This window comes from Balaenoptera musculus, chromosome 10 (genome assembly GCF_009873245.2).
Source record: "Balaenoptera musculus isolate JJ_BM4_2016_0621 chromosome 10, mBalMus1.pri.v3, whole genome shotgun sequence".
In the NCBI taxonomy this organism is placed as follows: domain Eukaryota; kingdom Metazoa; phylum Chordata; class Mammalia; order Artiodactyla; family Balaenopteridae; genus Balaenoptera; species Balaenoptera musculus.
The window spans coordinates 66,376,336-66,388,613 of NC_045794.1; the positions used below are offsets into that span (position 1 = coordinate 66,376,336).

The 12,278-nt window shown below is 42.4% G+C and overlaps 2 protein-coding genes across 7 annotated transcripts in view; one reads left to right on the plus strand and one right to left on the minus strand.

Annotated features, from left to right (window-relative positions):
- The window catches only part of LIN7A (lin-7 homolog A, crumbs cell polarity complex component), a 250,907-nt gene extending 248,789 nt beyond the window's left edge, over window positions 1–2,118 (minus strand). The window contains exons 1-2 of one of the 2 annotated variants that reach the window (XM_036867021.1): window positions 2,006–2,118; window positions 312–395 (exon numbers count right to left, since the gene is read on the minus strand). In XM_036867021.1, the coding sequence (XP_036722916.1) occupies window positions 312–361 (50 nt within the window). In that variant the 5' untranslated portion in view covers window positions 362–395; window positions 2,006–2,118. The remainder of the gene's footprint in view (window positions 1–311; window positions 396–2,005) is intronic. The other variant, XM_036867022.1, reaches the window with a different exon arrangement.
- A 179-nt stretch (window positions 2,119–2,297) lies between these two features.
- The window catches only part of ACSS3 (acyl-CoA synthetase short chain family member 3), a 142,953-nt gene continuing 132,972 nt past the window's right edge, over window positions 2,298–12,278 (plus strand). For 2 of the 5 annotated variants that reach the window (XR_005021577.1, XM_036867019.1), the window contains exon 1: window positions 2,359–2,693. Coding sequence is in view for 2 of the 5 variants with exons in the window: in XM_036867019.1 (XP_036722914.1) it covers window positions 2,386–2,693 (308 nt within the window). In the remaining 3 variants the exon portion in view is untranslated. Of the gene's footprint in view, window positions 2,694–12,278 lie in introns of all 5 variants that reach the window. The other 3 variants (XM_036867015.1, XM_036867017.1, XM_036867014.1) reach the window with 2 other exon arrangements.

A 12,278-nucleotide genomic window follows, 5' to 3' on the forward strand; every position in this document is an offset into this window, starting at 1 on the left:
ATGGAACTTACATTCACAATCTGTTTCGTAAAATTACTTAAAACACGACAACATACTGCAGGGTCCAGAGAAAATGGTTCCACCCAGCAGTGGCTGGGGTGGGGGGGTCTAATTTCATCTCACACAATCTTTTAATTAGTCCTTTTGTTTTTAAGCCCTTAACCTTCATTCTGAACCTCCAGGGGAACCCAGGGCCTCCAAATCCTGAGGCATTTCAGGTGTGTGATGAGGAAATCCATTTTCTCCATTCACCTCCCCCTGCCTCCACCCCAGTCACATAACATGAATTCATTTTCTTTCCATTCTCTCACTTGTTTTCTTGTCCTCTCTGGTTCTCTCTGTTCTTGTGGGTGTTTATCATCACCACCACCGTACTTTCTTTTTCAGTGAGGTTTCTAGAAGAAGAGGAATGGATGTGGGTATTCACCTTGTCATATTTTATTGGAAGTCTAAAATCTTTCTTCTTTTTAATAATCATCCTGGTGTGAAAATTATGGACTTTGGAGTCAGATTCTCCACCTTTTTCAAGTTGGGGCACAGAGAGAAAACGGTCTTTGTATAGCATGCTGGGGTGGGTGGCAGGACTAGTCTGAGGAACCTGTGCACCTTGAATTACTGGTGTGCCAGGATATCCATCACACAGCCTCAAGGTGGTAAACACTGGGATTATACTTCCCGCTTCTTAGTACTTGGGAAATACAGGAGCTAACATATTCGAAAGCGCCAGCACAATGTGGATACACAGTAAGAGCCAGTAGAGATCTGCTTGCTTCCTTCATATCCCCCGCAACAAGTCACAACTTACACAATGCAGGGGTTCACATATCTGTTAAGCAAACGACTAAGATGGACATCACTGTAATACAATAGGGGATGATGTGGGGTCAGAGGATCTTGTAGACCAGACAGCAGCATTAGACGGCTGGGCAGAGGAAAGGAGAAGGACAGGAGGTTATCTGGCTTCCTAACTCCCTCTGCATTCAAATAGTGACAAGTGCCTTTTGCTATTGGAAATCATTTGCTGTGAGGCCTTTGGTAGAGAGTAGCTGCAGGTGTTAGGGAAAAGTCTAGTGCCTTCTTAGTTGAAAGGGAATAACTGAGGTGATTATTTAAAGAAATGTTCTTTGTTTTGCATTAGATTTATCTCTGTTCTGTTTAACCTTTATCTTCACATTATTCTTTTCCTGCAGAAAAAAAAAAATCTGTTTACAGCCTCTCAAGTTTACAATCTTCCTAGGGTCGGGGCATTCATTATTTCTCACTTCAGATTTGGGAATACACATCTTTACATTTAAAACTGCAAACACCGTCACACCAAACAATATGTTTGGCGTAACAAAAGGCAAACGAGATCGCATCTGAAATGCACTAACGGGTAGAAAAACCAGTGAAGGAATCTGGAGAATGTTAAACCCAGACGGTACTCTATACCGCCTTTCTCTTTTAATTTTCCTCAGCTTCCTCTTTTTCTCTTTTGATTCATCTTGATTTTGTTCTTCCTTTGGGCTTAAATTTTTTTTGGGGGGGGCGTGGGGTCTCATCCAAAAAAAAGGGCAAAGAAACGCCAAAGAGGCAAATGGGCAGGGAGGAAAAGCAACAAGTCACTCTGCTTTCTGCCTAGACCCTTCGGGGAGTCCAGTCGGCAAGTGAATCCCCATTCCAACGGCGTAACCTTCCCCAGCGCCATGCACCCCCAAAGCACTTCCCAACTCGGTCGGGCAACCTCCCTCCTGCCCTCCTCCTCTCTCAGCTGTCGGGAAATCCTGGAGCAGCCCTTGCCCAGGTGCCACTTGTTTTTTTAAATAGCCGAGGATAGAGCTTTGTCTTAAAGAGAAAGAAAGAAAACTCGACACTTCAGGGGCTGGGCCGCAGAGACTAGCTTGGCGGATTCCCGCTGCGGGCCGAGGCGCGGCCGCTCCACCGGCTCGCTCTCCAGAGACCAACCCCGAGAAGCTGCGCACAGCTTGTTTGTTAGAAAACAATGAGTTGAGTCCGTCGGCCTCACCTTAGGGGTACCTGTGCGTCGGAGAAGGGAGGCCGCTCTGCAGCCTGAGCGCGGTTTTCCAGGCGAAGTCGCGGAGCTGGAGACGCGCGGAGGCATCGGGTTTCGCGCGGCGCCGCTCTCGCCCCGCGCGGGGACGCTGTGAGCCCACCTCCCCGCCCCCGCTGCAGCCTGTGGCTTCCCGCGCCGCTCCAGGTCGGTTTTTGCCGGCGACTCCAGTGTGACTTCCAAACTCCCGGGCTCTGGGCACACCTCGGAATTTGCCCCCGCCTCCCGCCTGCTCCCCTTGGGGCCTAGGAAGTCGCGAGCGCCCCAGGGGTCGCCCGAGGAGTGGGCTCGGGACCGCGGGCAGCGCAGCCTGCAGGGGGGCGCCGCCGGCAGCGATGAAGCCATCTTGGCTGCAGTGTCGCAAAGTCACCGGAGCCGGGGGACTCGGGGGGTCCCTGCCCGCGTCCTCTCCCGCCCGGGGAGCCGGCCCGGCCCGCAGGGCGTACGTGGCCCCCGGCCCACGGGGCGCTCTCGGGGGCCGGGGCTGCCGGGCGCTGTCCTCGGGCGGCTGCGAGTACAAGACCCACTTCGCGGCCTCGGTGGCCGACCCCGAGAGGTTCTGGGGCAAAGCCGCGGAGCAGATCAGCTGGTACAAGCCCTGGACCAAAACGCTGGAGAACAGACATTCGCCTTCCACCAGTTGGTAAGTGACGCCTTCGCCCACCCCCCTCTCTCTTGGGTGCCAAGGCTTGGCGTCCCCTGCACCGGAACATGGAGTTCTTTTGGGACAGAGAATGAGACTGGAGATGGCCTCAGACCTTTTAATTTGTGTTTAATTTCAATTTCGTAGTCAGCTCTTTTGCCTTGTCCTGAAGGATTCGGTTACCTATTGTGAGCTCCGCTTCCTATAGACCAGAAATTTACCTGTATGGCAGGGCTCTGCTTAGTTGAGCAAGAGCCAGCCCCCAGGGACAGCACAGTCTAGTGTGGGAAGCAGCCACGGGGAAACAAGTGCAAGAAGAGGGATAAACTAGGGGAGTGTTACCAAGTATCCACACACTCGGAGGAAGAGAGTCAAGGAACGACTTCAATAAGATCACACCTAAGTAGGGTTTGGAAGGGTGGGTATGTCTTCTCAAAGTCGACAAGGTCTAATTATTAAAGTCCACGAGGTGGAACACAGGTTGAAATTTGACTGTTGATATGGTGGCGAATAATTGTGTTGGCTGGAGAGGTGGGAAAGGGGGCTGGTGAGTCAGGGGTTGGTTTGGGAAGGGATTTAGGTATCATGCCAAGTAGCTCGGATTAGGTCCACAGCCCTGTCCTGTATATGAAGCTGCAGTACGGGGTACCCAGAAAGAACGCGCATACAGGTAGGTGGTGCTAGAAATCATGGTAGGAATGAAGTTTTCTGTTTTTCGTTTTCCTCCTAGAGTTGCAGTTATAAGTAGTTATAAACATTGTTTTTATATTGTAACAAACAGATACATTTGTAGAATAAATGTCAAACTTGCCAGAGTATTAAGGGTGAGTCACACAGTCAGAACTCAAGAGTTGTGGCTGCTCTTTGGGCCATGGGCCTTAAGCGTGTGGTTGCTTTCATCAGCCAGCCATTAGGGAGAGATGTTTCCTGTAAAAGTTTGAAAAACACTGCAGTGGGGTTTCCCACTACCATTTCCAAGGTCCCAGCAGTGAGATGGGGGAATGACATGGTCAGGTTTGCATTTGACAAATGCCTTCTTTTTTTTTTTTTTTTTTAAACATCTTTATTGGAGTATAATTGCTTTACAATGGTGTGTTAAGTTTCTGCTTTATAACAAAGTGAATCAGCTATACATATACATATATCCCCATATCTCCTCCCTCTTGTGTCTCCCTCCCACCCTCCCTATCCCACCCCTCTAGGTGGTCACAAATCACCCAGTTGATCTCCCTGTGCTATGAGGCTGCTTCCCACTAGCTATTTTACATTTGGTGGTATAGATAAGTCCATGCCACTCTCTCACTTCGTCCCAGCTTACCCTTCCTGCCCCCCCCACCCCCGCCGTGTCCTCAAGTCCATTCTGTAGTAGGTCTGCGTCTTTATTCCTGTCCTGCCCCTAGGTTCTTCAGAACCATTCTTTTTTTTTTTTTAGATTCCATACATATGTGTTAGCATACGGTATTTGTTTTTCTCCTTCTGACTTACTTCATTCTGTATGACAGACTCTAGGTCCATCCACCTCACTACAAATAACTCAATTTCATTTCTTTTTATGGCTGAGTAATATTCCATTGTATATATCTGCCACATCTTCTTTATCCATTCATCTGTTGATGGACACTTAGGTTGCTTCCATGCCCTGGCTATTGTAAATAGAGCTGCAATGAACATTGTGGTACGTGACTCTTTTTGAATTATGGTTTTCTCAGGGTATCTGCCCAGTAGTGGGATTGCTGGGTCATCTGGTAGTTCTGTTTCCAGTTTTTTAAGGAACCTCCATACTGTTCTCCATAGTGGCTGTATCAATATACATTCCCACCAAGAGTGCAAGAGGGTTCCCTTTTCTCCACACCCTCTCCAGCATTTATTGTTTGTAGATTTTTTTGATGATGGTGACAAATGTCTTCTTGTAGAAAGTAGGAACCTGAAATGGAGAAAGACATCTTGACCGGAGACTGTTCTCTGTCACCACCATGCTCTGTCCTCTGTTGATTATTTGGAGCTGTTTACATGGTTTTATCTTTAGAATCTGAGCACATTTCCCCATCCAGTTCAATTTTTTCAGTAGTGTTTCAGAGGCTTTTTCAGATCCTCTCTTATGTGCTGGACAGTGGCCCAAGCACTCGGTGTGCATGCAGCGAAGGGGTACGGGTAGGAGTTATGATGGTCAACAGCATGGTCTCTGGTGCCAGAATTTTGAGTTTGAGTTCTGGCCCTTACAGTTCCTGGCTGTGTGTTCATAGGCAAGTTGCTTAATCTCTCTGTGCTTCAGTTTTCTCATATATAAATGTAGAACTAGTAAGAAGATTATTAAAGGGTTAAGACCAAGTCTTAATGAAATAGACCCTGTAAATGTTAGAGGAAGAATAGTTGTCTTTGTACTTTAATACCACAATTATTTAAGAACAGGAAATCCTAGTGTTTCTGAGATCAAAACACAGGATTATTGTCTCGCCTAATAATGTGTTCTCAAAAAGTTCTATGTCCATATATCTGTCATAAAGTATGGAACTGAAATTATTTACGTGACCATCCTTCGCATAAAACTGTGTGCAGAGAACCCAATTAAGAAGTCACTGGGATATTCCAAGTAAAAACCAATGAGGGCCAGACCTAAGGCAACAGCAGTGGCAATGGAAAGGAAAGGACAGGTTTCTAGAGGATTAGTTGAAGTTGGTGAGGGCTCAAGGGAGTGCAGAGAATGTGGAAATCAAAGTGTCCATCAAATAGATATTTAAGATCTGGAGATTTTCTCTCTGATGTTTTTTTCTCTTCTTAATTTCGAGTTGCTTGCCTAAATTTTAAAAGATTGTATGCAGGCTTTCCTGGTGGTGCAGTGGTTGGGAGTCCGCCTGCCAATGAGGCGGACGCGGGTTCAGGCCCTGGTCCGGGGGGGATACCACATGCTGTGGAGCAACTGGGCCCCGTGTGCCACAACTACTGAGCCTGTGCTCTAGAGAGCCCGCGAGCCACAGCTGCTGAGCCCGCGTGCTGCAACTGCTGGGGCCCGTGCGCCTGGAGCCTGTGCTCCACAACAGGAGGGACCACCACAGTGAGAAGCCCACGCACCTCAGCACGGAGTGGCGCCCCTCTCGCTGCAACTAGAGAAAGCCTGCGTGCAGTGACAAAGACCCAACACAGCCAAAAATAAAAACAAATAAATAAATTAATTTTAAAAAATTTGTATGCATAAAATGTTCCTTTTTTAATGAGGATTTTTGTCAAAGGGTCCTTGTAGGTATTTTCAAAAATTCAGTACATTGTAGCTCACTGACATTTGACAATATTGTATCTGAATTCTTTGTACTCTTGGAATCACGTGGCTGTACCTGTTTTACAGCAGCCCAACAGATCAAAGTGAATAACAGATAAATCTTTGAGTCTGTATTTATTTTAGCAGTGTGATTCCGTCTTACTAAGGAGTTTGGTTGGCAGAGCAGAGTTGGGGAGGCAAGTAGACATAGCAGACCATACATCTAATCTGAAGCTTCATTCAATAAGTGGTTTCAATCTGAATCCTATTTGCAGATATTTCTCATTGGTTAACATTTTTCTGCAAAGGTAAACTCAAGGGCAGGACAAATGTCTTTTTTTTTTTTTAATTTATGTCCCTAGATTCTAGGACAGAACAGACATATGAGTTTGAAAAATGATAGTCAGATAACAGGTTACATAGATCTGATGATTTTTGATTCTGTATGTCTTGGGGGGTGGTAAGTGGATACAGGCACAATTTGATGTGAAGGTGCTTTGCTTACTTCTTTTTGAAGCTGGGATCGAGGGAAGGGAGATGTTGACTGCCAAGTTCTTAAGTAAAATGAGGAGGGGTTGCTACAGCTAATTGTTCTCTTCTAGGTGGAGCTGACATAGGTGTAGTCAAGCTCTCTGATGCCCTTTGGCTTCCGAGAGGCGAGAGGGATTCTCTTTCCTCATTATAAGCTTGTCTGTTCATTTTTCATGAAAGTAAACTCCCCTCCGAATCTACAGGCCTACCAAAAGCCCCAACACATAAATAGTAATGCATATTAGCTTTCATAATGACGTAAACTACCCAATAGTAGTTTACAAATGCAGTAGTGTGAGCATGGAATAGAAATCTTTAAGGGTGATATACTAGGGACTTTCTATTGTAGGCAATAGCCCTGTAAAATACATTTCTGGGACTGTAATCGCTGAGATCTTTGAAAGACAAATTACATGTAGGTGCTTTAGGAACATGTGAAGAACCACCTTTCCTCACAGTTTGTTGGTTAATTCACATTGTTGACACCTAGCTTTGGGGGGACTAAATTCTCTATTATAGAGACTTCAGTAGAGAACTGCAATATAAGGTGAAGCAATTAGAACTCCTAGTAATTTCTCTAATCCTGGAACAACAGAATGGATGTTTTGGTTATTTTCTCCTGATGAATTAGACATCCTGCTGCCTTTCCTGAAATTGAAATCCAGCTGCCATTCTGAAGAATTAGACAATTCACTTTTGCATGCATTGTGGTTAACTCTTCAGTCTGAATCATCCCTTATGCCTTTCTTTGGAAGCATTGCAATTCTATTTTAGCTTATTTTTATTTAAACAACATTCAATGATCAGACTCTCACATACTGTTTGGTTTAGAATTTAATATGCATTAACAGTGACTATAAGCTGAAAAGGAAAAGTCTCTGACTAAATGCAGATTATTAGAAAATGATTTCTGCTTGGTTAACATCTCTATAATGGAAATTGTTTAGGTTAACATGAAAGATCTCAGTTTCTTACTAGCTATGAGATAAAGGTTGTTTAATCCCTCCAGGTCTTAAAATGGCTCATAAGTGGTAAAGACACCAATCATTCACTCACTGTGTGTATAGTACAGAGAAAATGATGAAAGAGATAGTGGAGAAACTCACTACACAGCGGTAGGGGAGACATACATTAAATAAATTATTACAAACCTATTTATTTAGAGTTGCAGTAGATGCTATGAAATAAGGGGATTTAACATAATCTTTTCTGGAAGGATCATGGTAGGAGTCTTGAAGAAATGATGGTTAAACTGAGATCACAATGAGTAGAGATTAGACTGAGAAGGAGAGAGGAACATTGCAGACAAAGAAAACAGCACGTGCAAAGTCCGTGAGGTGTGAAGTAGCTCAGTAAATTCTAGAAACTGAAAGAAGGCTAATGAGGCAGGGAAATTATCAAGAAATAATAGAAGAAGAAGAGAGCCATATTGTAAATGGTCTGGTGAGTCTTGTTAAGGATTAAAAATTTCCTGGCACAAAACACATGTCACATAGTGGATGATCAAAACTTGAATTTACTACTCTTTGTTCTGCACTGGAACAAGAAATGTTTGCGTTCAACCCCAGGTCCGCCGCTTGCTTTGGACAGGCTTCAATATCCTTATTGAATAAGAATAAAATAAGAATGATGATAGTATCAATTTCTTAGGATTATAGTGGTGGTGGGGAGTATGTAAAATGTCTAGGACTGTGCCTGACACACAGTACTAGGTACTAATGTCTTTGGAATATATAAGCTAATATGGTCCAGGAAGTTTTCAGGGAAATGATAGCATTTAAACTCAATCTTAAAGTAGGACTTAGAAAGAAAAACACTTCTGTGTGCAGAACAAACATGACAGAGGGATAGCGGTGAGAAAGAACCAAATATGCTTGTAGGATAGAATGAACAGTTGGCTTCTAGTGGTTATTTTGAGTTACTGGTACTCGAATTCAGAAGGTAGTTTCAGGATGGTTTTGGAAGGCTTGGAATAGAAGCTAAGGCATTTGCGTTCACTTCTTAGGCTGTAAGTCACAACCTGATTGTAATCCTGCAGATAGGTTTTGTGTGACCCAGGTGCTTTTTGTTTGTTTGCTTTTTAAAGTAGTTGTCAGTATTTAAACATTGGAAGATTTCATCTAAAATATAAATTTCCTTTAATGATTCAGTTTTTGGGGCTTCTCCTAAAAAAAAAAAAGCAGAATATCTGTCATCAGTGAGTCAGCATTCTTGCATTGCAACACTTGGCTGGAACTGAGTGACTGCTGTCCCAAGCTAAATTAGACATAGTGACTGCCTGGCAGTGGGGTGTAGGGAAGTAAAGAAGTTATGGTCAACGTGACAATTTGACTCAGATATCCAAGTGGAGGAATTGATTGTGAAATTAAAGATAATGAGTTGAAAACTTGGCGAGGACTTGTAGAATTATAGATTTGACTGAAATTTGTAAAGAGGTGAGAGCTGAAGCTTGGTGAATGCCGAGTGGGGAGAGAGAGAGAGCAATTTAGAGGGAGAAAGAGGAGAGGGAGAGAGAGAAAGAAAAAAATACTAAAAACTGAACTTGGAAGACAAGTAGAAGGGGAAAAAAAAAAAACCTATGAGAGTGAATGAGGCTTGTTCAAAGAAGTAGGAGAAGGAGGAGCAGGATATTTTTGTGCCATGGAGTAAGAGGGAGAAAAGAGATAAAAATAGGGCAAATCAATAGCGGTAAAGGGCTCTAGAGATGTTTTGAGGCTATTGGATTGAAAGATAGCAGTTTTGACTCAGGGATCCTCAGTGAGTTTTAATAATGTGATGTCAATGGAGAGATGAAAGCCAAAGCCAGCATCCTGCATTACGGGGTGAACTGATGGTAGGCCAAACGAGTCCATGGAGATGTTTGACAGTGACAGGAAGGGGACACAAGATGATAGCATGTGGAGGTGTCTGGGTTACCTGAAAAATAGTTTCCTCACTATCTTTACTTTCCCCTCCTCCCCCTTTAGGAGAATCCTTTGTTTAAAGGCAGAAGTGAAGAAATCTGTGAAATAGGAATCAAGGGAATTTTGCTTATTTTGAAACCTGTTCCCCATCAACAGGACTCCGTGTTTTTACAAGTTGAACTTTGTGTGGTTTCTTATCTTTTTTTTTTCTTTAGATACCACAAGTTCATGGAAGAAACAAAATGGAAAAGTCTAAAAGATGGAGTAAAAAGCTACTCAGCAGATCTATATGTTCTTGTTGTATATTGCAGAGATTCTAGTGAGCTAGATATCTAAGCATTTGATTGTGAGTTTGACAGGGAAGATAAGGAGGCAGTTAAAAAAACATGAAAGAACTAAGATTTGTTGATTTGTTAAATTATTCTGGGGTTTCAGACATCATGTCAGTAAGTGGTTCAGAGGGAAGAAAGTTCTTTATCTTGTACTTGCAACTTTTCTGAGTTTGACATTCTTTCAAAAGAAAACAAATAAGGAAAATATAATATGGATTTTATATAACCAGAAAGTAATTTAATTCCTCTACTGAATTTTGATTCTTTGGCAAACAATTAGTCAGCCATGTTAAGCTGTTTCAGAAATTCAGTCTCTCTCTCTCTTTCTTTCTTTCCTGTAAAATTTCCTTCGTATTTATCAGGTATTATTAAAATTATATTTAATTCTGGTTTGAAGGTGAGAGTTTTATCTAGAGATGAAAAATGTGTCCCCTTTTGACAAACTCTAAATGAAATGAATTTATTCATAATATGTGCACAGTACAGGTATATTTAAAATTTAAATTATCATTTTTTATAAATAAAAAATATTTTATTAAGGTACCTGGTCAGCATGAAAAATGGCCTGTTAGAAATACTGTCCCTCAGATAACCTCATCAACAAAGACCAATTTCAAACGATTGGCCTTATTTTATATTCTAAAGGTCAGCGGCTTGGTGCTGTTCTGTGTGTAATTTTCTCTGTCATGCTGCTGAATGTTCAGGACAGAACAGAGTGAACTACTGGAATGCTACGATTACATAAGCAAGGATGGATTGCCTGACAAATGGCACAATCAATGAACAATGGAAATTCAATCAGTTGTGACCAAGTGTGGGAGAAAGTCCAAACTCTTATCACCTCCTGGAAGGTGGCTTACTTTTCCTTTGTTCATGCTATATACTGTTAGTTGAGAAAAAAAAATCCAGTGGTTGAAATTATTTGTTTCTCCTTCTCCTCCTCCTCCTTCTTCTTTTTCTTTTCTTTCTTTCTTTTTTTTTTGAGGAATTTCTGCTTAAGCAGCAACTCCATGAGGGAGATCATTGCTTTCCATTGTGGTGTGACATTTGAGAGAGAAATGTGTGGGAGGCTAATGAATCTTTGTGATAATATATATGAATATAATAACTTCTTTAAATTACAGTTTTAGGAAGCACATCTGAATGTAGAAATTAATTATTTAAACCATGTGGTTAGAGAACTTGTAAAAAGTATGAATTATATAAACTTTTGCTGGTATTATGGCCAAATGAGGTAAGCGACAGTGCATAGAAAGGAGAAGTATTATTCTTATACTATCTAGGAAAATTGAAGTTTAAGAGTTTCCAGTTTGAAATAGTCCAGTTGAAAATCTTAGAATAGCTGAAAACAGCTTTTTCAAATACAATGTTAGAGAAGGATAGCGTTTGATTTATAACTTTTAGGTAAGTAGTGAATTTTACTGATTTAAAATATAAGTTGCTCTCAGTGGAAGAAACACATCTAAAGTCTGTAGGTCTTTGATTTAAGAGATAACTCTGGACAATAGGAATACGTTCTCCTTAGGTTTTGATGTTAGAATAACAACATTTCCCAAGTATAATTTTTAAGATGTCTCCCAAGTGACATCAGTTAAGTAAAAGAAATTTGGGAAGATTAAGGGAAAAGAAAGAATGCTCAGTATCTGCTGTAGACATGATCAATATAGATATTTGTGCAAGAAAAAAATTAGTACAATAAAATGGTAAAAAAATTTAGTAGTCGAAGGGACATAAAATCATTATTATTGACTGTTTGCTAAAATAACCATAGGCAAATGCATTGGAGCTTAGAAAAATCTACTTTTGCACTAATCTCACTTTGCTTTCTCTCCACACTTTATTAAAGTTTTCGTAGCGTTTCATCGATTCTCAATTGAGAATTTAGCGCTTTTCTAAACCACAAATGCCCTGACATTGCCTTCTTCCCAACTCTCCCTGCTTAATCAAGGCCGAATGAAGTTTGTCACTGTTACTAATGGGAATTTGTACGATAAGCCAGCGGTCCCCAACCTTTTGGCACCAGGGACCAGTTTTGTGGAAGACAATTTTTCCATGGACGGCGAGGACTATGGGGGGATGGTTCAGGCGGTAACGCAAGTGATGGGGAGCGATGGGGAGCAACAGATGAGGCTTAGCTCGCTAGCCCACTGCTCACCTCCTGCTCTGCGACCCGGTTCCCAACAGGCAGTGGACCTCTACCGGTCCTTGGCCTGGGGGTTAGGGACCCCTGCGATAAGCTATTTTGGTGGGTAGGAGAAAAAAACTCTTGAGGATCATTATTAGTGGAGAAAAACAAACTGATCTGGGTTAAAACTTAGGCCCCACTCTTTGAACAATACATTGTCCCAAATAATTATAAAATGGGGACTGTGGTGGGTATTATTGTTCAGCAATGTCTGTTATCTACTTTTGAGCACACAGGAGGATTGGATTTCCCCACCCAGGCGTGGTTATGTGATTAGCTTTGGCTAATGCAACTGGACTAAGGCGTGTCACTTCCTGGTGAAACATTTAGTGGCCAGTGCTTCAATCCTTAGTCCCCTCTGGTCTGTCAGATCCATCGTGG